Source organism: Stegostoma tigrinum, chromosome 37 (genome assembly GCF_030684315.1).
Source record: "Stegostoma tigrinum isolate sSteTig4 chromosome 37, sSteTig4.hap1, whole genome shotgun sequence".
NCBI classification, from domain to species: Eukaryota; Metazoa; Chordata; class Chondrichthyes; order Orectolobiformes; family Stegostomatidae; genus Stegostoma; species Stegostoma tigrinum.
The window spans coordinates 16,203,041-16,230,243 of record NC_081390.1 but is presented as its reverse complement, the minus strand read 5'-3'; the positions used below and the strand labels follow the sequence as shown (position 1 = coordinate 16,230,243).

The following is a 27,203-nucleotide window of genomic DNA, read 5'->3' as shown; positions in this document are numbered from 1 at the left end:
TACTGAAAGACTTTCTCTTGTTGCAGTTCACATCTGTTCTTTTCTTTCCCTCAGTCACCTTTTGCTCTTATGATCATGTTAGCACGTCGTAATGTTTGTCTGAATGAATCCCATTCCTTGTTCTCCTTTTAGGTACTCTTGATGTCAGTTGTGCTGAATAGTTTCTTTTTGACATGCCTATTAATTAATTTGTGCTCCAGTTGTGTTGGTGCTTGTTAATTCCAGTCATTTGAGTTCTGCATGCTGCATGTTAGCTTCTGTATTTCTTTACTGAAGGATTATTGAACAATCTGTGCAGCTGTAAATGCTCATGTCCACTCATTTTTTTTTGAAATTAATGATTTGATATTGGAGGTATAGGGGCTGGATAGTGATCAGATCTATCCCTCTGAAGCTGGTTAGTTGTAGAGAAAAAGAGCCTGTGGTTGATTGGTCTTGCTTTAATTAAAACATTTAACTTCTAAACAAAACAAATCGTTCCTCTCCCTGATGAATATGAATTTCACGACAGAGGTTTAGCATAATATTCAAGATTTTAACGTAGGTCATGAAAATAAATGATTAAATAATATGAAATGCTATGAACTCAGATCTTTGGGACAGCTGTTAAGAGCCAATGAATGAATTCTTGTATTGTTGATTCCTGTCATTATTTGAAGCCCTAAAATTTCATTTCAATATCATCTTGGACCACTTGTAAAAATTTTTAGTTGGCAAAATTCTGAGTTGTGGTTGTGGAAGCAAACATGGTTACCAATTTACATTTAGGAATTGTAGAGAGTAGTGTCAGTGAGTCCTTCATGTGAAGATGTGTCAAAATTTTGCACAGTGCCTTGTTGTGAACTGGTGTAAATTGCCTGTAAGAATGGTGTGGATCCAGGTTAGTTGTAACATTTAAAAGAGAATTTGATAAATATTTGAAGAATAATTTACACTGCTATAGGCAGTAGGTTAAGATTGATTTGATAGGTGTACCAAAGAGCTGGCTCTGGCCTGATGAATTGAATGGCTTCCTTTTGTGCTGTATTTATTATTTATCTAAATTGTACCTGATGTTTGGAAAGAATGGTGTTAATGCACTAAATGTGTTTCTCTCATTGTATGCTTTGTCAATATAAAATAAAATTTGATATGCTTATTGGATGGCTTTCAAAAAAATTAAAGTGAGATTTTTATTGATAAAAGCGCAAGATGAGTGATGCGAAGTATTTTTGAAGATCTTCAAAAAATTCACTTCAAAGAAATGCTCTCTTGCTAATTTGAGGTAAGTAGTTTTCTGGCAGTTTAGTTATAATTCCCCAAACTTTGGCAAGCAGTATACTTGTGGCTTACACCAAGAATCAGCATGATGCAAAGTCACGGAGATATTTGAAAAACTTGTGGCTCTAATTTCTATCTGTCTGATTACAAAATAAAGTGCATCAAGTTTGCTGTCCAGCTGCCAGATAAATATGGAACTGTTAGGTACTGTTATGCAGGTAGCTAATCCATCTTATCCATTAAAGTTTTTGAGAAGATTTGTAGCTCAAGTTGTGGATGAAGTTGTAGACTTGCTTACCAAACTGGTGTGTTTGGTTGCAGACATTTCGTCACCCTACTAGGTAACATAGCCCACGCGTATCCAGTGAAGCTTCATTCATCTATTTTCTTTCTCTGAGCTCTTTGCCAAAAGCAGTCAAGAAACAACTGTTATCTTTATAGTATGTTTAAAATATTTATTTACTTCTTCTCAATATGAAATGATCATTGCCTCAAATACTGTATTTAGCAAAGTATTCAATGCTTTAAAACTGATGTTTGGTCTTCCTGTCTATTGCTGTTGGTCTCTGGTAAATCAGTGGAAATGTTACAACAGTGTAATGTAATCTTCATGGATTTTAAGTGAACCCCCACCATAACATTGGGGTACATTGTGATGTCAGTTTTTATTTTGACTCTTCTCATGATCAAAAACAGAAATTCTCCAAGAAACGCAACAGGTCTGGCAGCATCTTTGCTGAGAAAACGGTGTTAACATTGAGTCCGGTGATCCTTCTTCAGAACTGGTTTTGTTTGTTTCAGACCTCCAGAATTCCATGGTTCTTTGTTTTATTTTCACCTTCTAAAGATATCAAGATTGAGCTGGCTGATAGTTATGGGACATCATCTTGTACATCAGAATGAACGCTTGGTCAAATTTGCTCTGGATGCATGCATCTCATAGGACATACGTAGCAGCCAGTTTACAAGAGGCGAGCAGTGTGACTTCTGTTTAGATGAACAATGTTGTTTGGTCCAAATGAACCAAAATTGCCTTAAAACTTTCTAATTGCATCGACTTTTGATTCTGTACTGCATGCAAAATGTAAAACACTTATAAAGTTCCTTTTCAGGGCACTGGCTGTATTCTGCATAGTTGGGAGATTGGACAAATGAAATTGTGAAGGATAAAACACTGGTAATTGCATGTCTTACTGTACAGTAATCAATTTAGTATGAACGAGAAGCTCTTGATCAAGTATAAGTAATATCGCTGTAGACTTTGTTTGCTTTTGGCTTAAAATTGGAGATTAAATCCTGTGTAAATGGTTTATATAATCTAGTCTTGAAATCACACAAGTTATGGCATTGTTTATATAATGCTTTAAACATTTTGGGCATTCAATTATTTCTATAGCTCTTTACAGTGGCCTGAAATCATCAAATCTTTGTTCCTGTAAACCACTTTGCCAAATATGCGAGGGCACTGTAGTTTAGGATTAACAAGAGAAATCCCTTCACAATATATGTCTCTTTAAACAGGCAGTAATCAAATTGGAGATGAGGTAATTTTGCATACAAAGCAGCTGAGGGGGTGGGGTGCAACAAGAAATTGATTCCTCTTTGGATTAGTGCCTAGTTATCAATGACAGAGCCTTGCTAACCAGTGCCTGTGAAATTGGCTCTTGCGGCTGGGAACAAGATAGAAGCATTTTGATTTCTGGGATAGAAGATGTCTCCTTGCTGCCTGCAGTCAAAAACTCCTTTTAATTTTGAAAGAAACCAGTTTATCTTCCTTTCAGTTGTTGTAAGTGGCGATTTTTAACTGGTAAGTCGGAGACCTTCTATAAACAAAGCAGCACCTTCTCGCTCTTGCAAACCAGTGGAATCATACAAAGAAAGATAATGAAAAAGAAATGTTCTGACCGGCAGAATAGTCTTCTCAGAAACCCATGAATAGAAACCACCACTCTACCCGTAACGTATTTGTCCCTATCTCTTTGTTTATCTATGTTTGTGTAAATGGGAGTTTATAAGGGTATTGAAGTTTTAATTTGTGGTGTTATAGAATAGAATAGAATCCCTACAGTGTGGAAACAGGCCATTCAGCCCAACAAGTCCATACCAACACTCCGAAGAGCAAACCACCCAGATCCAGCCTTATATTTCCCACAGTTAATCAACCTAACCCATAAATCTCTGAGCAATTTAGCATGTTCAATCCATCTAACTTGCACATCTTTGGAGTGTGGGAGGAAACCCAAGCAGAAACAGGGAAAATGTGCAAACTCCACACAGACAGTCACTCAAGGCCGGAATTGAACCCAGATACCTAGTGCTATGAGGCAGCAGTGTTAACTGCTGAGCCACCGTGTTAATTTACCAGCCAGGAATTCTAGATTTGTCTGTCGTTCCTTTCCAATTTGACAGTATGTACCTCAAGTGTACTCGAACCATCTGTTCTTCGAAGGAGGACTATTGCTCAGTTACTGTTTTTCTGCCAAATCTCTTTTTCTAGTCAATCCCACCATGTTCTGCTTTTGCCCCAACCCAATCAAATCGATTCTCTGTCAACTGTTTAGTCTTACTCTAGATTGGTACACATCATTCTCCAACACCATCCTGAACCTTGCGATACAATGATCACTATCTTTTAAGTGATCCCCTACTGACATTTGATCCACTTGGCCCACTTCGTTTCCAAAGAACATTTCTTTCCTTACTGGAATGGAAACACACTGTTGTTGGAAACTCTCTTGAACACAATCTTGGAACATTTGCCCCTTATATTACTAGTGTTCCAGTACATGTTTGGTAATTGAAGTCCCCTGTTTTATCTACTCTAATGTCAGCATTTTTCTGTAATTTCCCTGCAGATTTGATCCACTGCATCCTTTTCACTAGTTGGAAATCTGTAGCCTTATACCGATCATAACAGGAAAACAACATACAAAAGGGGATAAAAGGCTGAATTCACCAAATAACAAATATCATCCACCAAGAACAATGACTAGGGGCTGTTCTGGTCAGCTGTCCAAGGACACTTGCATCATTTGATGTGTTTGTGTCACATTAGTCCATCTCCCTTTATTTTACTTACATACAACAGTCTTTATTTTATCAACTAAACCCTACGTCTATATGTTATGAGCTATCACTGAAGTAATATCTTTTTTAATATGTAAATAATTGTCTCCAATCAGTTACAACACCATGACATTCCCTGCTCCAAATGTCTTTGGACAATCCACTGGATTCTGGTGCTACAGGACCAATGGTAGTCTTAAACAGCCATTTGCCAAATACGAATTATTGTCTTCCTCATCTGTCGAAGACTTGCAAGACCTCCAGTCTCGGGGCAACTATTAAATGAAACATACTTTGGGCAAATAACTTAAAACATTGAATCCCAAGGAAAGTTAGCAGGTGACTGCAGATGCTGGAAGTACGAGTCGATAAATTTTGGATTTATATGCTGACATCTCATAACTGTTTACCTGTAGCTTTAATCTAATTACTTAGAATAAAATCTCATTAAATACAGCAACTTGGCCCATGCTTTCTATCAACCTGGGTCTGAAAATCAGATAAATTTGAGGTATTTTCTGTATTTGTTTTAAAATTTTTAACTTTTGTGATTCTCAGCATACTACCCTGGTGAGCCATGACCTATCGGAGTCCAGAAATGCTGAAGTTTGAGGCTACCAACAGTAACTATGACACTGCAGGTTTATCTCCTCTGAATGCAGGACATTGCTCACATGCCATAAACCACCTGTAAAATAATAATGTCATAAAGTTGCAATTGGTCCACATAATGTTTCTATTGGCGGTGCTTATCCAGACTGGACAGACTGGCTTGCTACTAGCAAACAGCAAAAAAGCTTTTGAAAAACTCAAACCACTATTTGTTTGTTGATCATCAGCAACATCAGTTACTAAGACCATTTCCACCAGAAGGGTGTCATGTATGTATATCATAATAAAAAGACATGAGTCTTAAAGTCATTGTCATACAGCAAGAAGAGAGACCCTTCAGTCCAACTAGCCCATGTTGACCAGATGCCCTAAATTAATCTAGTCCCATTTGCCAGCATTTGGCCTACATCCCTCTAAACAGTGGCTCGGTGGTTAACACTGTTGCCTCACAGCGCCAGGGACCCTGGTTCAATTCCAGCCTGTGTGGAGTTTGCACATTCTCCCTGTGTCTGCTTGGGTTTCCTCCGGGTGCTTTGGTTTCCTCCCACGGTCCAAAAAATGTGCAGGGTAGTTGGATTGGCTATGCTAAATTGCCCATAGTGTCCAGGGATATTTGGGTTAGGCAAGGGAAATATAGGGATAGGGGAGTGGGTCTGGGTGGAATGCTGTTCAGAGGGGTGGTGTGAACTTGTTGGGCCGAATGGCCTGTTTCCACACTATAAGGATTCTATGAATTTATCATGTACCCATCCAGATGCCTTTTAAATGCTGTAATTATACCATTCCGGACAGGCACCACCCTCTGCATTTATATCTACCCCCCCACCGCCCACCTAAAACTTGTGTCCTGTACGTTTGGACTCCCCTTCCTTGGGAGAAAGGCCATGGCTATTTACTGTATCCATGCCTGACATGATTTTATAAACCTCTAAGGCCACCCCTTAGCCTCTGATGCTCCAGGAAAATTAGCCCTAGCCTATTCAGCCTCTCACTATAATTGAAACACTGCAGTCCTGACAACATCCTTGTAAATCTTTTCTGAATCCTTTCAAGTTTCACAACATCCTTGCTATAGCAGAGAGAACAGATTTGAACACAGTATTCCAAAAATAGCCAAACCAGCGTCCTGTACAGCTGTAACATGACATTCTAAACTCCTGTATTCAATACACAGACTAATTAAGGTAAGTATACCAAACACTGCCTTCGCTATGCTGCCTACTGTGACTCCAGGAACTATGAACTTGCATCCCAAGGTCTCTTTGTTCAGCAACAGTCCCTGGGACCCTACCATTAGGTGTAAAAGTCCTGCCCTGATTTGCCTTACCAAAATGCAACACCTCACACTTATTTATCTAAATTAAATTCAATCTGCAACTCCTCAGCCTTTCTGATTAAGGTCCCATTGTGCAGTGAGATTAAACGATTAGCAGAAAGAAGTGGTTCTATTAATATCCCCCTCCTGAGTTCATCCAATGCACCAGTAGAAAGGACAAAACTAATAAAATTCAGTCAGAAGTAACAAATGCATTATTCATTTCTGCCTCTTCCAAAGGAATCCAGCATCACAGATGTCACTCTCCAACCAATTTGATTCTCTCCGTGTAATGTCAAGAAATGGCTGAAGGCACTGGACCATACGCTATACGACTAACAAACAGAAATAGGCTAATCAGTTCTTCAAGTCCACTCACTATTCAATGACATCATAGATGATTTTATCATCCTCAACTCCACTTTCCTGCCTTTTCCCTTACCTCATGATTCTCTTACTGATTAAACAACTGTCCAACTCAACCCTGAATGTTCTTAACAACATAGTCTTGATAGCCTTCTGTGACAGTATTGCACATTCACTACTCTGTCAGAGAGGAAATTCCTCCTCATCCTTCTCTTAAATAAGTGACCCCTTACTCTTCTTTTATGACCTGTGGTCCTGGGTGGTCTCATGAGGAAATGACTTCTCCACACCTGCATGTCAAGGCCCCTAAGAATCTCAGCTTTTTCAGTAAAGATTGTTCAGTCTTCTAAACTAGTGAGTACGTGCTCAAGCTGTCAAGAAAATCCCTTTATACCCAAGGTCCCACCACCCAGAATATCTTTCACTCCCGAGCCCTTTCTGCCTTCTGCAAGGATAAAGAAAGCGTTCCCCTTGTTCTCATTTTTCACCACTAGCCTCCACATCTAACATATCATCATCAAACACTTCTGCCAATTCTAATTAGACCCTACCACCCAGAATATCTTCCACTCCCCACCCCTCTCTGCTTTCTGTGAGGACCATTGCCTTCACCTTCCTTGGTTCATTTTGCACTCCCACCAACTATTCCAATCTGCCTGGTACCTTCCATTGTAACCGTAAAAGCTGCAACACTTCCCACAGACACCTCCCTCACCTTCATCCAGGACACTAAACTGTCCTTCCAGGTGAGACAGACCTTCACCTGCATCTCCTCCAACTTAGTCTGTTGCATCCGGTTCTCCCGATGTGGTCTTCTCTATATCAGCGAGACCAAATGTCGATGTGGTGACCATTTCACTGAACATCTTCATCTGGCCTGTGATGGCCAACCTAACTTCCTGGTCACTGCCCATTTCAACTTGCCGCCCCAATCCCCCTCCAACATATCCATCTTTGGCCTCCACCAGTGTCGCACAAACTCTGAGCAAATTTAAAGAACAACACCTTATCTTCATCCTGGGCACCCAACAGCCCAGAGAACTCAATTCAAATAATCTTTCCACCAATCCCCCAGCTCCCCTTCCAACCCCAACTCCTCCATTCCATCCCACCTTCTTCTGACCCTCCCTTCGATTCACCAACCAGATTCATCCCTCCCATTGACCAACCAGGTTGTACCTACTACCAGTGTCCACCTGTCACCACCATTCTGCCTCCACCCCTCCCCACCTCTTTATCTGCAGCTCCCCACATCCAGTCCTGAAAAAGGGTTATTCCCGAAATGTTAACCGCTCCTTCCCTCCAGATGCTTACCTGGCTTGCTGTGTTCTTCCAGCCTCCTGTTTATAAAACTAATGAAACTTTCCCTAAACTGCCTCCATTGCTTGTATATTTTTACCTTAGATAAATGAACCCAAACAGTTCTTGTCCATCATAATTTTGGCAGCACTTCCCTAACCTTATACTCTACTCCCCTTTGAAATAAGTTTGCCTTCATTATTCCCCTCTAAGCTTGGATGTTAGCTTCTGGTGATTCATGCATAAAGACCCCAAAAGTCCCCTCTGCTGCAGCAATCTGCTTTCTTTCTCCATTTAAATAATAACATCTCTATATTTTCTGCCAAAGTGCATAACTTCACATTTTCCCAAGTTTTTTGAACTTGGCCATTAGATTCCCTACTTACTTAACCTGTCTGTATCTCTCTGTAGACTGTGTCCTCCCCATCACTTGTTTTCCCACCTGTTTTTATCACCTACAAACTTGGTGATGGTATTCTTTACCCGTATTCAATAACGGGATGAAAGCATCACTGGCTAGGCAGCATTTATTGCCTATCCTTAATTGCCCAAAGGGCAGTTCAAAGTCAACCACATTGCTGTTTGTTTGGAGTCTCATGTCGGCCAGACCAGGTAAGGACATTTGTGAACCACATGGGTTTTTCTAACAATCGAGAATGGGTTTATGGTCACCATTAGATTCTTAATTCCACATATTTTGTTGAATTCAAATTCCACCATAGGATTCAAACCCAAGTCCCCAGAACCTTATCTAGGCCTCTGTATTAACGGTCTAGCGATAATACCACTTGGCCGTCGCCTTCCCATCCAAGTTATTAATAATATATGGTAAATTATGCCCCCAATGCTGATCCTTGTGGCACACCACCTGCAAGTTCCTGTTAAAGCCACATGTCATCCTGATTTGGAACAGTATTACCGTTATCATGTATGCAAGTTGTCAAGAAACCCGAGAGCAAGAAACAGATCAGAATATGTTTCGATGCGTGGCCACCAAGTCAAGCCATGTAATGAGAAAGATAACTTGACACTGACAAATGATGTACAGAAGGAGAATGATGCAAAACGTTTTTCTCAACTTGACCTCAGTACGGCTATTATCAAATTTAATTTGCAGAGAAATTGCAATATCTTACTGTATTCTCCACCTGCATTTTCAATGAAGGCTCAGTGTTGGGCTTGGTTAGCTCAGTTGACTGGATGATTGATTTGTGATGTAGACTGACACCAACAGTGCAGGTTCCTATCCCGCAATGCTTCAGGCTGAGGTTGCAGTGAAGGTACCACATTCTCAGCCTCCATCTTTGGCTGAGGCATGGTGACCCTCAGGTTAAACTCACTACACATCATCTTGCTCGCTCTCTGTGTTCAGTGTTGAACAAGTGTCATCTTATCCATGGAAAGTTGAAGCTGTTGCAAATGATGGATATCCTTCAATGTGTAGAACCCCAGGTCTGCAATGACTCGGCACATAATGTTTCCTGCCTAGCCCCACAACATTGTACGCCCACCTCCCCAAACATGATCTTACAAAAGAAACCACCAAGTGAGAGTGGACTGAGTCTCTTAAACAGACTGTAAACCATACATTTTCATCTCTAGAGCCAGACAGCATGGAAACAGACCCTTTGGCCCAAATAGCCCACACTGACCTTGTTCCCAAACTAAACCAGTCCTGCTGTCTGCACTTGACCAATATCCCTCCAAACCTTTCTTATTCAAGATGACTTTTAAATGTTGTAATTGTACCTGCATCCACTACTAGTACTGGCAGTTCATTCCACATATGAACTGCTCTGTTTAAAGAAAAAGGTGCCCCTTGTCCTTTTAATAACGTTCTCTTCTCACCTTAAAAATATGCCCCCGAGCTTTGAACTCCTCCACCCTTGTTCTTCACCGTATCTATGCCCCTTATGATTTTATAAACCTCTTTGAAGTCATCTGTCAATCTCCTATGCTCCAGTGGAAAAAGTCCCAGCCTAATTTTATAACTCAAACCCTCCATTTCTTACAACATCCTGGTGAAACTTTTCTGAGCTCTTCCAATTTAATAATATCCTTCATATAGTAGGGCAACCAGAACTGCATATGGTATTCCAGAAAAGGCCTCAAAGGTCTGTAATCACTCTGTCTACCTGTGTGGAATTGAGTTTGAAGTAATAACCAATCACAAACCACTATTGACCTTGTCCAAAAAAACCATTTAGCAAACCACCCCACTCGAAGAGAGCATCACATGCTCAGATTACAAAAGTACAAGTTCCAGACTGAATGTCAGCCATGTAAGCATGCTGAGTGGGCCATCTTTTGCAACATCCATTGTCAGTCCTACTGGGCATGAAGAAGATGTTGCTGAATAGTTTCTTAACTCTGTAAACCAAAATCCAATGCTCAAGTCATTCATGTTAACGATCTCAAAGTTGTAACAAAACAAGATGAAATGTTACAACAATATATGGCACCTTTGGAGTCATGAAACTGGAATTAACGTGATTGCAAAATATATATAGATGTAATAAGTGTCTACTAACAAAATTGCTCACTTACTGCCAGATCTTCTCAATATTCAAAGTGAGCTCTGTTAATGACCATGTTGGACTCATTTTAGGTAGCAATTGTATTGCCTTTTTGAAATCATTGAGATGATGTTTGGAAGATATAACACATTAAGGCAGCCAACAAATTGACAAAACTAAGCTCCTTGGGGAAAGTAGTGTGGTTCCCAGAAATTGACTGCTTGATAGAGCACAAAATCATGCCATGTTGGCCATGTCAAGCAGCCATAATAATAATTTTTAATGATCTTCTCAAGGTATCTGAGCACCCTGCAGATTTGCATAACTGGTGAACATTAGCTTCTTGTTACTGACAACTGCAGCAGAGTTCCTGCCAGAGAAAATCTGCTTCAATAAAAGCAGCTATCCCATTATGATTTGATTAGACTTCTACTTTTTTGGGGCCCCCCTCAAACATTTAGAGATGACAGTGGATCCTCATTCGTGAGCAGTGTTTTCATAAATTTTCAATCTTCAGATCTTGGAAAAGTGGGTCGTGACTAATGGATTTATACTTGATATTTGACCTTCTTGCTGGATCCCTACTGGCGCCAAAGTCAATTGAGTATTCTCATGTGATTATCTGGAAGAATGTGCTATTGTCACTGTGGTTATTGTGCCATGCTGTTGGCCCCTGTACCTGAGCAGTTCACCTTCTAAATCTATAAATTTGCTATGGAGGCCAATGGAATGTTTAGGTTTAGCAATCTGTTACTGCATCAGAAACAGCTGCTGCCAGTATCCATATTGTCAAAGTTTCTGCAGAACTTAGGACAGCAGAAATTGGTGATCCAAAGAAGATGCAGAAAGTGTAGTGTGAAAGATCTGAACAATTTATGTTATAATGACAGATTCCTTAACTAGCAAGTCCTAAATTGGAACAGGAAAGCCCTGGATTGCTGGTTTTCTTCAGCTGTTTACTAAAGATGCTGGTAGGATAAGTATTGTTTGAAGACCATTTACTTAAAATTGGCTTGAATTAGGACCTTCAGAAGGCTTATCGGTTGTCAGTGCAGAAATTCAGTGCAACGTGAATTTGCGTGCACCGTAGACTGCACGAACACAAAATTGGCCTCATATGTTCAAGGGGCATGCATGCCCCTATGTGTGTATACCCTGATAGCTGTCTAAGTCTTTGATATTGTAGAAAATGTTGGACAGTGATGTTTGTTAACTACGTTAATTTTCTTTTTGTTCAGTGCAACTTTCCTGCATGTTATTGGATAATATATGCTTAAGACCGATCCCAGAAATTCTGCAGTCAGACTGATGATGTATGATTAGAGAAATATATCACCTAGATTTGTGGCAGTTGATGGTAATTAATGCTGAAAAACCTTACATTTCTAAGCAGAAATGTATCCGGCAACTGCCTTAAAGAGCTCAAATCAATTGATTTAAGGGTGTGGTGGCTATGATATCAGAGCTGGGAAGTTAGAAGGGTTGAGTGTTCAAGTGCCACTCCAGGATTCCAGCATAAAAAAAAATCAAAGGTGACGCTCTAATGTACCGCTGAGGGAGTGATCTAATGTTGCAGATTCTGTTTGTTGCTCGTGAGATGTTAAACTGATGCCCTGTCTTTTCCTTAAGGTAGATGAAAAAGGTGCAGAGCTGTTTTATGAAGAATTCAGTTTCCTACCCAGTCATTATCCTTTAACTACTGACAGCAAATTAGATTATCTGTCCATTACAGTATGACTGTGGGAACTGCAGTTTGGCCGTTATGTGTCATACATTTCAACAATACAATGTAAAACACATCCACCCTGGTCCACTTTGGAAAGTAACAAGTACCTACTTTTAAAAAAAAATCTTAATTTTAAATACATTTTGATTTTAAGGGGGAGGGATGTTATGTGTTTGTGTAAGTATGACGGACTGTCACTTTGAGTCCAGTTATGTGACATAATGATTATATCATTGGCCAATTTGAACATGAAACCAAATAATTTAACTTTGCAGCCTGTAGACTAGACATCTCCATAATAAAGCTCCTGCGGTTAAAACACTTTGGCCTCATGGTCCTTCCATGAGAGTAACAAATGCTTACTTTAAAAAAATCTCCTTTTTGGTTCTGACTGTAACATGCTGTGATTCTGTGGTTGTGAGAGATACTGTACAATTGTGTCATTATCTCAACCAGTTCGGAATTTCATTACATCTTTGTAAGATACCCAAAACTACATCAAGTATTGCAGCTCTAGCCTGGCCAGATTCTTTATCTCTTCTTTGCATTCGTATTTGTTGTTTTATGTTTAAATCTAGAATCGCGAACGCCTGTCCTTTGTCATTGCTAACTGGGCATGTTTGCAAAAAGTGGTATAGAGGCTTGGTCGGCATGAAACTTATTTCGCTTTTGATTAGATGAAGAATGTGGTGAAGATCTGAGGTCTTAAATGTGTTAACAAACAAGTAGCAAAAATATTTTTAGATTGGGGTGTATTTACACCTATCTCTTAGAAGTGAATCGTCAGTTTTATGACTAATGTGGCTAATGTTAACTTTGTTACCTGGTAGGTGTGAATTTGCTGAAGCTTTCATCATGCACTCATCTGGACATTTTGCAAGAATACAAATTCAAGGGGAATACCAGTGTTTATACTTTACAGGAGGAAAGTGCTAATTAGTTGGCAAGGAGCCTCTGGTGGATGCATTGCCATAGTTAAAGGCACTGTTGCTGCTGATTGACAGCATCCAGTAATGCAGTATAAATGCTAGTTTTCCACTTAAATTTGTATTCTTGTAAAATGTCTTGAGGAAAGCAAGATATTTTGGTCAAACCTTGGACAAATTGAGTGTTTTGTTTGCAGTACTTGAGGTTGGAATTGTGTAGTCATGGTTGCATTGTTTTTGTGCTGTAGATTTCTTAAAGTTAATGACTTTAGTTAATATTCAATTTGTAACCAATCCCAAAATCTGGATTCTTATATTACCATAGGTTAGATTACCTCAGCAAAGGTGGGACTTAGGTCTGTTGGAAGTTGAATTCAAGTCTCCAGAGATTGAGACAGGAATAAACAAGTTTACCCCTTGCAACCCCTACTAAATGGTTTCAGTTAGAAGTATGTGGAAATTGATGCTGAAGAAGTCAGGATTTAATCTGCTCAATGATGTTTTATATGGTTCTACTGCAGTTTTGAAAAAAAATTGAAGTATAAAATGACAGTTTGCTGTGAGAACGTATTTAGTTAATTTATTTTGCATAATTTTCATTACAGTTGAATGTTGTAGAATTATTGTTAAACTTGGGTAATATCTGTTTATGATTGTTTAAAATTAAATTTACTTTTATGCTCTCACTGGAAATATAACTGATTTAGCTGAATTAACAGGAAGCCTAATGATTCTTTATAGTCATGCCTTTCAAAAATACGTGGAGTTCTTCCAGTTACTGTTATAATTACAGACCTATCTACATGTTGCTAAGCTACAAAATTCTTTAGACAGTGGAAAGTTTTGGCTCACTGTAGGACTAACATGAGCTTGCTCTAAAATATCTCTGAAAATTTCAAAGCTTCTAAAAAAAAATTATGTTGAGGAGTGCGGTATTATTGGATACCGTGCTTTTCTGAAGGGGCAGATATTGCTTCCCAGTGTATTTGGATTTTGTGGGGTTCTTCATTATTTGGGTGGTTCATGTATTGAATTTTATTTATAAGGAGTCATTGGCTGTGTATATGACAATTTGAAATGATGTAAGTGAATGGAATTTGCACCATGCTTCAACTGTACTCGTACTTTTGTTTATGTGTACCTTCTTGTTTATACATCTTTTTGACTTTGAACTATTAAGGATCTGAAAGCATCATGTCAACTGGAGAAATACTGACCATTGTGCTTACAGGCAGACATTGGGAAAGACATCAAAGATAGGCATAAGAATGATCGGCGTCAGTGTAATTATAAAATCAACTTTAATTCTTAGCGCTGTCTGCCATCATCTTTGTTATCAAAATTACCCACATACTGGTTAACAGACAAAAATAATTAATTCCCTTAAGCCATGTTTCTGTTGTGCAAGTAATGGAGATGAAATCCTTTTGATATTAGCACATTTATTAATGTGTTGCTAAACTTGGTCTGAATCTTTTTGTGCACACTTAACCAATGTGGAATACACGTTTGCAGCCTTTGAGTAAAGGTTATTTCAGGGATCCAGCAGCTCCGCTAATCTGCCTGCACCATTTGCTGAAATGTTGTGATGTTGGAAAATGAAATAGATCTTGATCTGTATGCCTTACAGTAATGTATGTTTGTTTAGAATTTGACTTGAATGTTTTTGTCGTAGTTTGTCCATTAATGGCCTCATTCCAGCATTTTTGCACCATTCAAAAGGGGTAACAAGTTCCAAATTTTCTGGATTTTATAATGTTGCTCGACCATTTTTCAAAAAATAAATGTTATGTTCAGCATTGAGGCCAGAGAGGTTTCTTAGATCATGATGGAAAGCAGGATTGAATTCATTCCGGTGCTTATTGCACCACAGTTTCAAATTAGCTGAATTTTAAACAGATGTACTTTATGTATAGTCGCACGTGAAACCCTTGTTATATTACTGTTATTCAGTTCTTCATGGTTTATTTGTTTTTGGTTCCTGCATGTAATATGCCAGCAATAAAATGTATGCTTTTTAAGATATATTTATTTAATATTCCTTTGAAAATTTAATCTATATTCCTGCTGATTGCTCTCGATCTGTACATTGCCAGGTGCTGTGTTGAACTAGTTTATTGAAATTTATTTGTTGACTTTATGTGATAGTTAAATTATTTCAAACTGTATAACTACATGTGTGTAAATCAACAGTTAATATAAGACATCTACATTTGATAGATTAGAGTGCAAAGTATAGAAAATTGTATGTTGTAATGATTTAGTGCAATTTGCAATGTTGCCTCCAGTTTCTTCATACAGTGAAGTTGTTTCTCTATTTATTTCAGTTATGTGTTTGTATCAGATGGAATAAGTGTAGGGAGCTGGTTCAGAGTGAGAAAAGACTTAAATGCAAAGTCATTACGAGTCATCTAACATCCTGAACCGAGATACATAAGGCCAAATGTTACTAATCTTCTGTTGTAATAGTTATTCGGGGGTCAGTTAGCTCAGCCTGTTTGTGGTGCCAAGTAATGTCAATAGCAATTCCTACACTAGCAGAAGTTACCTTTGAAGGATTGTCCTCCTTAACCTGTCCCCTGACTGAGGCGTGGTGACCCCCAGGTTAAAGTGCCACCAGTTCTGTGAGTCTCTAATGAGAGCACAACTTTATTGTCTGATAGAACTATAGCAATTTTACCTTTCTCTACATGCAGCCTAAGCCAGAACAGTTAATAAGGTATGTATTAACTTCATTACAACATTTGGGTAACTGAACATACTGATACATTTGACCTGCTAATCTTAAGAGAAAATGGACTGAGGAAGTGACCACATCTTTAAGATAACTTCAACAGTACTTCAACAATACTTTTCAGCTGCTATTAGAGAATTACAGGTAAAAAAGAATTTTCAGAGATTGTTAATCAAACAATTAAAATTGATGCATGTTTAAGAAAATTTTGGTCAAAATTCTAGCATTACTGAGGAGTGTTCACATTGCACAACATAGAACATTTAGCAAAGCCAAAGTGCTACGTGGTTAAAAAGCCAGTCAGATTTGCATTCATAAGTGCAAAATTGTTTGGAAAAGATTTGGACACAGCAGTGCTGATGCTTATGGAGTATAATCCAAGAAATAGCACAAGTATGAAAAGTAGCTGCAAGTAAAAGTCTGCCTTCAAATTAAAAGCGAACACATTCCTGCAGCTCGCTGAAGATGGATCCTCCAAGAAAATCTTACACATCAATGAAAACTGATAAAAGATTTCATACATTGTCATATACAAAGATAAATATTTATACTTGTATGTGTTACCTGATTCTGTAGGTTCTGCTAACCTACTTAAGATTAATTTTTGACAAGTAGCTATTACAATCCTTGATGTTGCTGTTCAGTAAAACTGAAATTAGTAAAACTGCTTTACTGTGATTTGAGTTATAAATTACTAAACTGCATGTAGGAAGGCTCTGATACTTTAAATGCTGGGACAGAGTTATTTCATATTTTTCTGAAAGTGTATTTCTGAAGCAATTATTCTTCATTTTTGCAATTGTAACATCCTTGATTACATGGAGGTATGAAATCAAGTAGGGTTTTAATAATATATCAAATCTTCCTTAATGACTGTGTGGCATGCCATGTTCTGTATTCTTGGAGCTGGCCAAAGTGTTTCTTTTTAATTTAGTTCTGTTTTTGCTAGACAGCTTGTGCTGGGTTAAGTGTCATCATAAAATCCTAAACTAAAATACCAGTTTGATTTCCCTGTGCATCGAGATAACTATCAAAACTCCAATCTGTGTAGCTCCAAACTTGAAAATGTCTTATTGTTGAGAAGGGTACCTTTTAAAAGCCTCCATCTTTGATGGGATTAAATAAATAATTGTTTAATTAGGTTTTATTGTCATGTGTGCCTGTGTACAGTAAAAAGTCTACAAGTTGCCATTCTCTGCTGCCATAGAATGCAAAAAACAGGATTAAAAAACAGAAGCAGAAATAAACAGCCAAAAGAAAAGGAAACGTCCAGACCATTCCTCTCCCTCTGCCATGAATCTTTGCTGCCAGAAAAACAAAACCTATTCCACAGTCTATGAACACTCGGATGCCCGAGTTCCCACATGCTGCGGCAGCTGGATGCCACTGCCTTTGCTGTCATGCACCTGGGCCCAGTAATGTCCTGGAGCACTGCTGCTGCTGCTGGAACCATGTTGCCATTCTTTGCCACTCTCTTGCCTCCACCGACATGTCACTGCATGAATCTGCACTGGGCCGATCTTGCCAATGCAGCTGGTGCTGAAGCCGCTGGATCCCAAACTGGGCCCATACTCAAAGCTGGGCCTACCATGCAGAAGCAGCCACTGCCTTGTTCTGCCTTGTTCTGGCTTATGTTGCTGCCTCCTGGGACTGCGATTTTAGGGAAGAAACCACTCCTGCCACTGCCAACAGTCTGAAGCATCTGATGCTGCAGGAAAGGAAGAAAAGAAAGAGAGGCAGACAAAAGCACATGATCCCAGGTTCAGGGCCTAGCACTAAATGCTGCCACTTTGCTGCCACCATCTTGGAAATGCAGCAAGACCTGGTCAGCATTTAGCTTGGTATGATAAATAGGTAAGAACCAGAGTATCTGTTTCAGTAAAATAAAAAAAACTGCAGATGCTGAAAATCTGAAATAAAAGCAGAAGTTGCTGGAGAAACTCAGCAGGTCTGGCAGCATCTATTGAGGCAGAAAGGAAGAACTAATGAATAATTGAGAAGATATCTTAAGTCAATTTGTAAAAGTTTAAGTTAAACCATCTGTTATCATCACATTTTTCTCAGGATAATTTGTCCACATCCTAACACTAATGAGGGGCTGTATGTTAGAAACATTGTTACCTGCTTGAATTTGTTCTTCAATCTCAGCACGCTACTTTAAGCGCTTACTCTGGGGCATGTGAATTTTGGCTGAATTTGCACCCTTTTGATTGTGAACTTTGCATACCATTCTCTCCAAGGATTTGTATTTTGCCCTATCATTTTCATTTAACCTCATTTAAAACCTAAAATGCAATTCAGTTTTTTTTAAGCATCACATGTCTGTAGGATTGCTTAAAGCAAGACCTAGTTTGTGACAATCAATTGGGAAATTTCCATGCCCTTGAGATTTTACTGTCTAATTCCTTCAGTTAAGATGTTCCTTTCTTACCAAGGATAAAAGGCATAATTGTAGCCACTCAGTTTGTGGTAGATTTGCAAGTTACTCATAGGGAAGTGGTGCAAACCTGGAAGATGCCAGGAGAAATTCTGCATCTAAATACTTTGTTTACTTTCTATGTGTGGTGCTGGAAAAGCAAGGCTGTAGTTGCATGCTGCACCTACTCCTCTTTTAACCTTCTTTGCACTTGTCCTGTTCAGTCATGTGACTTACTGAAGAAGTAATTGTTTTATTGTGCGCTCTCCCTTCTCTGACAGTTCCGGGCTGAGCAGATCCACTGAGGCTCAGTGTTGCAAATTCCTCTGTTGCCTTCATTGTTTAAGAATATTGTTTTCAATGGTTAAGTGTAAAAGGATTTTCAACTAGTTTTCTTCCGATTTCAGTCTAATGTTCTAGTTCCCCATAGAAAGCTGGACTGCTGCCAACTCATCTGATTCAGTGCATAGATAACCACAATCAATAAACTGAAATGTTTGCTTGCCACCTAAAGTTTTGACCACTGTGCTTCAGCATCTGTTCAAATGCCGACAGCTGTTACTTATGGAAGAGCAAAGATATATTGCGTTGCAAAAATATCAATAAAATTTTCCTTAATTAGTATTTAACAAGATGTGTTTTAAAAGTATATACCTTTCAAATTAGTTTATTCAAAAACTAGTATAATCATTGGATCTGTTTCCATGCTAACTCTGCGGTCCAACTCATCTGCACTGACTGGATATCCCAATCCAACCTAATCCATTGGCATTTTGTCTTTGTATGGGATATACCACTTGAATGAGAAATTTCAGCATGTTATCAGCTTACAGTTTGGATATTATTTTGTGTTTACACATTGATTTAATGATTGTGATCATTTTTGGAAAACTACTGTTGTGTGGTGAAGGCATTAAAATATCTATCATGATAAAATATATCTAAACATCACATTATTATTATAATAAAATTATTTAATGAGTCAAATCTTGCTGATGGAACATCTCCAAGTGTGTTCCATCATACATTTTAGGAACTGATGTCCACCTGGTACTGATTCCTGTGGCACTTCGCTAGTTAGAAATTGCCATGATGAAAATGCATCCTTTATCCAGACTTACTGTCTTCTATTGGATAGCCAATCTGCTATCCTTGCTAATATACTACTACATCATGGGTCTTTCTCTGATTAATTGGCTTTATATATGGTACCTTTATCAAATACCATTTCGAAATCCGAATTTAGCACATTGTCTGGCTTCCCTTTATCTAGCCTGCTTGTTACCTCAAAGTATTGTAATACATGTGTCAGGCATGATTTCACCTTCACAAAGCCATGCTGAATCTGCTTGATTATGTTATGTCTTTCTAAACACTCTTAGTGTTGCATCTTTTATTATGGACTCTAGAAATTTCCCAATGACAGATGTTAAGCTAACTGGCCTATTTTTGTCTCCCCCAATTTTTGAATGAGGGCGTCAGATTAGCAGTTTTCCAATCTGCTGGATCTATTCCAGAATCTAAGAATTATTGGAAAGGATTACAATGCATCCACCATGCCTGTAGCTACTTCGTCTAAAATCCTAGGAATTCTGACAACCTTTAGTCTTAATTTCCTTTATACTTTTTATCTGATGATTATTGTCTTTATTTCCTCTCCCACTTTTGCCATTGATTATTTATTATTTTTAATGGAGACAAAATATTTCTTCAACTTTTCTGCCACTTCCTCTTTTCCATTTTTATTTTCCCAGATTTGTTGGCTAAGGAGTCTGTTTTTAGGCCTGTTTCTTGCTCTTTGTATATTTAAAGAAACAGTTACCATTTTTTTTAAAAATCCCATTTCCTAGTTTTTCCTCAGTTTATTTTCTTCCTTTTCAACTTTTTGGTCATCTCTTGTCTTTTAAAATTATTCCAGTTCTCTAACTTACCACCAATGTTTGTCATATTTTTTTCAGTTTGAAACTATCCTTATACTTTTATTAACTGTCACCGGCTTACCCCTTTCTAGCATCCTCCTTCTTCGCTTTGGATATAGCTTTGATGTTTGTCCTGAGCTAATTTCTTAAACATCTGCCATTAGTCATCTACAATTTTGTCTGCTGACTTTCTTCCCCAGTCCATTCCACCCACCTTTGCCCTTTTCCCTACGTAACTACAATTGATTTTCTCATAGTTGTTTCTGCCACAGCTTTCTTGCTGTCTCACAGAATGCTAAATTCTACCATGTTATGGTCACTGTTCCCAAGAGTTTTTTTTACCCCTGAGACCATTTACTAAATCTGCCTCTTATACCCCGCTTTTGAATGAGTCATCCCAGTGATATAGCTTGTGTGGTTTTTTTTTGAAGCTTTAAAATTGAACAAATTTTCTGTTAAAATCATTTAATTTTTAAATTTGCATATAATAAATAATATAGTAAGTTGTTATTGTGGTGTTCATGGGAGAACAGCTGTAATTTTAGATTTACATGCTCCAGACAGCATCCAACATCAGTTTGGTACAGAGCTAATGTCTTTTGAAATTAAGAAATTAGTAATGTGTATATTCAAATAGCCAGAGACAGTAAGCCCAGACACATGTTCAAAATACATCCTTTTTATCTCCAGTGATACATGAATGAAAGGTTTGTATGGTATCTTGGATAGTTTTGTTAACACATTCATAGTTGTAATGACTACACCATATGTGTCGTGCAAGAAATTACAGTTCATTGTTAAGATGTATTGATTATACATAACAGAATATGTATTGCTGAAAAGAGAGATCTTGCCAAAATTTTCGTTGTGTTTGTTCCAATTCGTGCAAACCAAAGAATGTCCTCATGAGTGCAAATAAAAATAATTGGCAACGTTTTTTATTGCAGAGAAAAATGTTTAATGTTAGCTTTAACTTGCAATCTTTCACTTTTGAGGGAAAGACTGTACTGTACCCAACATCAGGTGACTTAGCTTTGCAGACTGAGTACACCTATATCCTGTGTTCACTTCTTAAATGAGTTAGCACATTGCTAATCAAAAGAAATTGTTCTAGTTAATCCATTATACTGTCAGTGGGCTCATCTATAAGTCAAGGATTTAATGAATCACAGCTGAGATAACTTTACAGAGGCTGTATCCTGTCGCCAGTTGTGCTTTGGTAAGTATAGTGCTTGACACTGATCTGGCTTCCGCAGAGCAGGCTCTGAGTGGACAGAACCTCTCACACAACAAAGTGTGGAGCTGGATGAACACAGCAGGCCAAGCAGTATCGTAGGAGCACAAAAGCTGACATTTCGGGCCTGGACCCTCTTTCAGAGGGGGAAAAAAAAATTCTGATGAAGGGCCCAGGCCTGAAACATCAGCTTTTGTGCTCCTAAGATGCTGCTTGGCCTACTGTGTTCATCCAACTCCACACCTTGTTATCTCGGATTATCCAGCATCTGTAGTTCCTATTATCTCAGAACCTGTGACACTCCTGTTTATCTCTGTCAGCTAGGGCTCCCTTATAGGGTCCAATCAGGAAAATCATGTTCTGTTAGGTCCACCTGGCTGACCTTGTTACAATCACTGCAACAGCCTATGTCTTACTTATAGAACGACATGTGGTGAAAAAATTGTTTTGATAGCCCTCCACTGTTCCTCAGTTGACCCACCATAAAGTTTTTGTTCCCATTCTACCTGAGCTAACTGCTTCCTCATTCCTTCGTAGTCTCCGTTGTTTAAGCACAGGACATAGGTACTGGATTTAACCTTCTCACGCTCCATCTGTATTTTAAATTCGACTATACTGTCGACCACAGTGCTCAGCAGAAGTATATTCCACTGATAAGGAAGAACTGTAGAAAAAGAGAGAGCCACCCATGGATGTCTAAGGAAATAAAGGAAAGTATCAGAATGAAAAAAAAAATACAAAAAAAGCAAAGAGCCGTGGAAAACTAGTAGACTGGGAAATGTTTAAAGATCAACAGAAAACCACTAAAAAAAGGCTACAAAGAAAAGTAAGAGATTATGAGAGTAAACTAGCTCAGAATATAAAAACAGGCAGCAAAAGTTTCTACAAATATGTAAATCATAAAAGACTGGCGATGGTAAACATTGGTCCTTTAGAGGATGAGAAGGTCAATTTAATAACTGGGAGTGAGGAAATAGCCGAGACATTAAACAGTTATTTCATGTCGGTCTTCACAGTGGAAGACACAAATAACGTGTCGAAAACTAATAGCAAGCAAGTTATAGTAGGTGAGGACCTGGAAGCTACCAACCTCACTAAGGAGGCAGTGCTGGGCAAGCTAATGGGGCTAAGGATAGACAAGCCTCTTGGTCCTGATGAAATGCATCCCAGGGTACTAAAAGAGGTGACGGGGGAAATAGCAAATGCACTAGTGATTATTTACCAAAATCCACTGGACACTGGAGTGGTTCCCACAGATTGGAAAACAGCCAATGTGACACCACTGTTTAAAAAGGGAATTAGACAAAAAGCAGGTAACTATAGGCCAGTTAGCTTAACTTCGGTAATGGGGAAAATGCTTGAATCTATCATTGAGGAAGAAATAGCAAGACATATGGATATAAATTGTCCCATTGGGAACACCCAGCCTGAGTTCATGAAGAGTAGGTCATGTTTAACTAATTTGGTGAAATACTTTGAGGACATTACTTGCATGGTGGACAATGGGGAACCTGTGGATGTGGTGTATCTGGATTTCCAGAAGGCATCTGACAAGATGCCACAGCAAAAGCTGCTACACAAGATAAAATTGCACAGTATTACAGGTAATGTATTAGCATCGATAGAGAATTGATTGACCAGTAGAAAGCAAAGAGTAGGGGTAAATGGGTGTTTTTCTGGTTGGTGCTCAGTGGCTAATGGTGTACCTCGGGGATCAGTGTTGGGACTTCAATTGTTTACAATTTACATAGATGATTTGGAGTTGGGGACTAAGTGTGGTGTGTCAAAATTTGCCAATGACACTAAGGTGAGTGGTAGAGCAAAGTGTTCAGAAGCCACTGAAAGTCTGCGGAGGGATATAGATAATCTAAGTGAGTGGGCAAATGTCTGGCAGATGGAGTACAATGTTGTTGAGTGTGAGGTCATCCATTTTGGTAGGAATAACAGCAAAATGGACTGTGTTTTAAATGGTACAAAGTTGCTGCACGCTGCTGTGCAGAGGGACTTGGGCGTCCTTGTGTATGAATCACTGATGGTGGGATTGCAGGTGCAGCAGGTGGTTAAAAATGCAAGTGGAATTTTGTCTGCCATTGCTCAAGAGATGGAGTTTAAAAACAGGGAGGCTATGCTGCAGTTATATAGGGGCCTGTTGAGGCCACACCTGGAGTACTGTGTCCAGTTTTGGTCTCCTTACTTGAGAAGAGATATACTAGCACTGGAGGGGGGGTGCACAGGAGATTCACTCGGTTGATTCCAGAGTTGAGAGGGTTGGATTATGAGGAGATACTGAGTAGACTGGGATTTTACCCATTGGAATTCAGATGAATGAGGGGAGATCTTATAGAAACATATAAGATTATGAAGGGAATAGATAAAATGAAGGCAGGGAGGTTGTTTCTGCTGGCGGGTGAAACTAGGACTAGAGGGCATAGCCTCAAAATACAGGAAAGCATATGTAGGACTGAGGTCAGGAGGAACTTCGTCACCCAAAGGGTTGTGAATCTGTGGAATTGCCTGCCCAATGAAGCAGTTGAAGCTACCTCACTGTTTTTAAAGCAAGGCTAGATAAATTTTTGAACAGTAAAGGAATTAAGGGTTATGGTGAGTGGACGGGTAAGTTGAGGAGTCTCAAAGATCAGCCATGATCTTATTAAATGTGGGGCAGCCTCGAGGGGCCAGATGGCCTACTGCTGCTCCTAGTTCTTATGTTCTTATATGGTTAAATGGTGTTGTTTGTGGCTCAACAGAGTTGCAATAGAACCAACTTGACAATTACTTTTCTGGATTGGCATAGTCATTTTGAATGGATAGTGAGGTGGTTTGACAAATGTTCTGTTAAGTTACAGTGTTAAGTTGTCTTTTCTGATGCCAATGAAAAGCATTGTACGAAGGGCTCAAGAAGGTAGGTATTAAAAACTGCTAAAATGAAAGAAATGCAGTTGCTATAAATCAGAAACAAAAACAGAAATTGCTGGAAAAGTTCAGTGGGTCTGTCAGCATCTACGGAGAGAAATCAGAGTTAATGTTTCAATTCAACTGACCCTTCTTCGGAACTGAATTAAATTGTGTTCCTTCGCTACTGTGGACAGAATCATTTACTGAAGACTTAATGTGGTGCATTCTCCACTTTCCAGTCTGGTCCTTACAGCTACTGTCTTGTTTGACAATCCAGAAACAGCATAAAATAACATAGGTTTGTTAGTAATAGAAATTGGAGGAACAAAACAGAGCTTTTGTGCCATCCATTGCCACATGTCTCAACCTCTGCTGTCTTTATGCAACTATGCCTCAGTCATTCCCTCTTTTTGCTGCCCTTAAATTTTCCATCTCAAAAAAATCTCTGTAGTTATTCAGTTCTGATCAAACAGTTGAAGTTCTGACATTTTCTTGATGTCACTTTTAGAGGTCTTTTACTTCTCATCATTTGTCTTTATCATCCGTACGTAGAATTTTTAACATAAATTTAGCAGCTGGGTCAAAGCCCTCTATTTTCTTCACGGATCTTTACATATTGACCAGGTTTCTGAGGCATACAGGAATATGGAGAGTGTGTAGCATCATCTTAGTTTCTTCCCCCTACCCCTGGTTACAAACCTGAATTTTGTAGTCAACATTAGTTATTCTAAGCATGCAGGAGACATCAGTAACCTGTTCATGCTTTCAGGTGGCTGTGTTGTTGAGCACAGATAACAGAACTGCACTTCTGTCTGCTGCAGTTATTTGAGAATTGGCAGTTTTGGAATATCTGTAGACTATAATCTGTTCACATGATTAGTCAGCTGATCAGTGTGGCATTAAAACATAACAGAATGACTAATTTTGCTAATCTTGAGATGTTAGTGTCTGCACCTGCAAGCAGTGTTTCCACTTTGAGACCCGGGGTACCTGGGTTGAGTCCCAATCCAAAATTGTAACCTGCAATGTTGACTGATACTTGATTACAGTTCTGAAGGAGAGCCACACTATTAATTCGATATCTTCCTTCCTAAAGTTGATGAAAAAGACCTCAAGAGAATAAGGAACCTCTTGCTCTGTCCTAGCCGGCATTCCTGAAATCATGTCATTAAAATAGACTGTCTTGTAGTTTAATATATTTCTGAAATCTTGTATGCTAGTTGGCTTCCACATTGCATTGAATTCGAACAGTAATTGTACATCAAAAAGTACTTTGACACAGTGGAAGAATCTTATGTCTAAAGTTGCAGTCGTCTTTTACAGGATCTACCTACAGTGTGCTGTCAACAATGCCTTCTGACTCAGAAAGTAGCAGCTCCCTCAGCAGTATTGGTAAGTTCTTGCTCTTTCTCTGTGAGGCAGTCCAGATCCTTCTCTTTTACTCAGATTCTTTATTAAATGCAAACCAAGTACAGACATATGAAAAAAAGGGTGTGAAAGACCCATCCATCAGACAGTGCAGCCCTGTGTGTTGTAATCCTATTTTTAATGATGCAGCTGTTCAGAGAAACAAAAGCAATCTAGGACAAGCTGTGGGAAATTCCTTTCCAACTCTAAAACAGCTCCAGGAAACCACAGTTGTTGATGATGTATCACTATCTAAACTCCCTATTGCGTAGCCTCTACAACAGATAAATGTGCTGTTTCCTCAATAACTTGTCAAGCTCAGTTTAAAGAACAGTTTCATTCCCGCTGCATGCAATGATTATTTGTTTCAGATGGCAGTACTTTACAAAAGTAAGTAGTTCCTTGCTTCTAACATAACCCCATGCCTATAGATTATTGTAGGTGTGACCCTGGTCTTATCCCTATGTATTTAAAATAACCAATCAAATGTAACAATTTGGAAGGACTTGAAGATTCTGCACATGATACAGAACAAATTTACTAGAATTCTTCCAGCGATAAGTGGTTGTGATTTAGAAACATTGGAGTAATTGGTATTATTTTGCTGAGGGTAGAAATGTTTGGGAACAGACGTAATAGAGATATTCAAAATCATGAAGGATTTAGTTAGAATAAATGAGGCAAAATGTTTTCCAATTAATGAAGGATAATAATCAAATCTTATAAATCTGAGGTGGTGATTGACAAAAAAACCAGAGACAGCATAAATAAAACCTTTTCAGGATTTTGGATTTTGAAAGCAGTGTTTGGTTATGTAGTACATGTACGTTCAGTAGTGGCCTCCACAAGGGAATTACTAGTATTGAAAAAGAAATAAATTGCGGAGATATGAGAAATTAATGGGGAATGGAACAGACTGGATTGCTCTTCAGCCCAGGTTCACTGGTCTAAATGGCCTCCAATGTACTAGATGATTCCGTGAGCTGCAGTTAATCATTTAAGTCTCAACGCACCTATCTATAAAACAACTGTTTTACATTCAGTTCAATTTCTGAAGAAGGGTTTAGGCCCGAAACATCAGCTTCCCTGCTCCTCTGATGCTGCTTGGCCTGCTGTATTCATCCAGCTTTAAACCTTGTTATCTCAGATTCTCCAGCATCAGCAGTCCCTACTATCTCTGAAACAAATGGTCTTGGGAATGGACTGGGATTTGGGTCCAAGTGAAGCATTCCAAATTGTAAAATTCTGTGATGTTGTGATTTTATTTGTAGAAGATAGAACTGCCAAAATGAGCTCATCACAAAATATTTTGACAGACTTTTTGTTGAAAAAATGGTATCTTGAAATATATACAGTTGTGTCTTATAGAATTAAAATTTTTTGCCGTTTCAGAAGCAGCTAACCCTTGTTAGCAAATGCATAACAGTTTAGACATTAGATGATGTGATCAAACTAAATTCTGATGAAATTTGTGTTAAAAATCAAGGCAGTCAACAACTAGGTTTTGGGTTG

The 27,203-nt window shown here is 38.7% G+C and overlaps 1 protein-coding gene across 15 annotated transcripts in view; it reads left to right on the top strand.

Annotated features, from left to right (window-relative positions):
* Positions 1–27,203, top strand: part of dlg5a (discs, large homolog 5a (Drosophila)) — a 218,062-nt gene that overhangs the window by 58,137 nt on the left and 132,722 nt on the right. For all 15 annotated transcript variants that reach the window (XM_048563378.2, XM_048563372.2, XM_048563371.2 and 12 more), the window contains exon 3: positions 25,608–25,676. In XM_048563378.2, the coding sequence (XP_048419335.1) occupies positions 25,608–25,676 (69 nt within the window). The remainder of the gene's footprint in view (positions 1–25,607; positions 25,677–27,203) is intronic.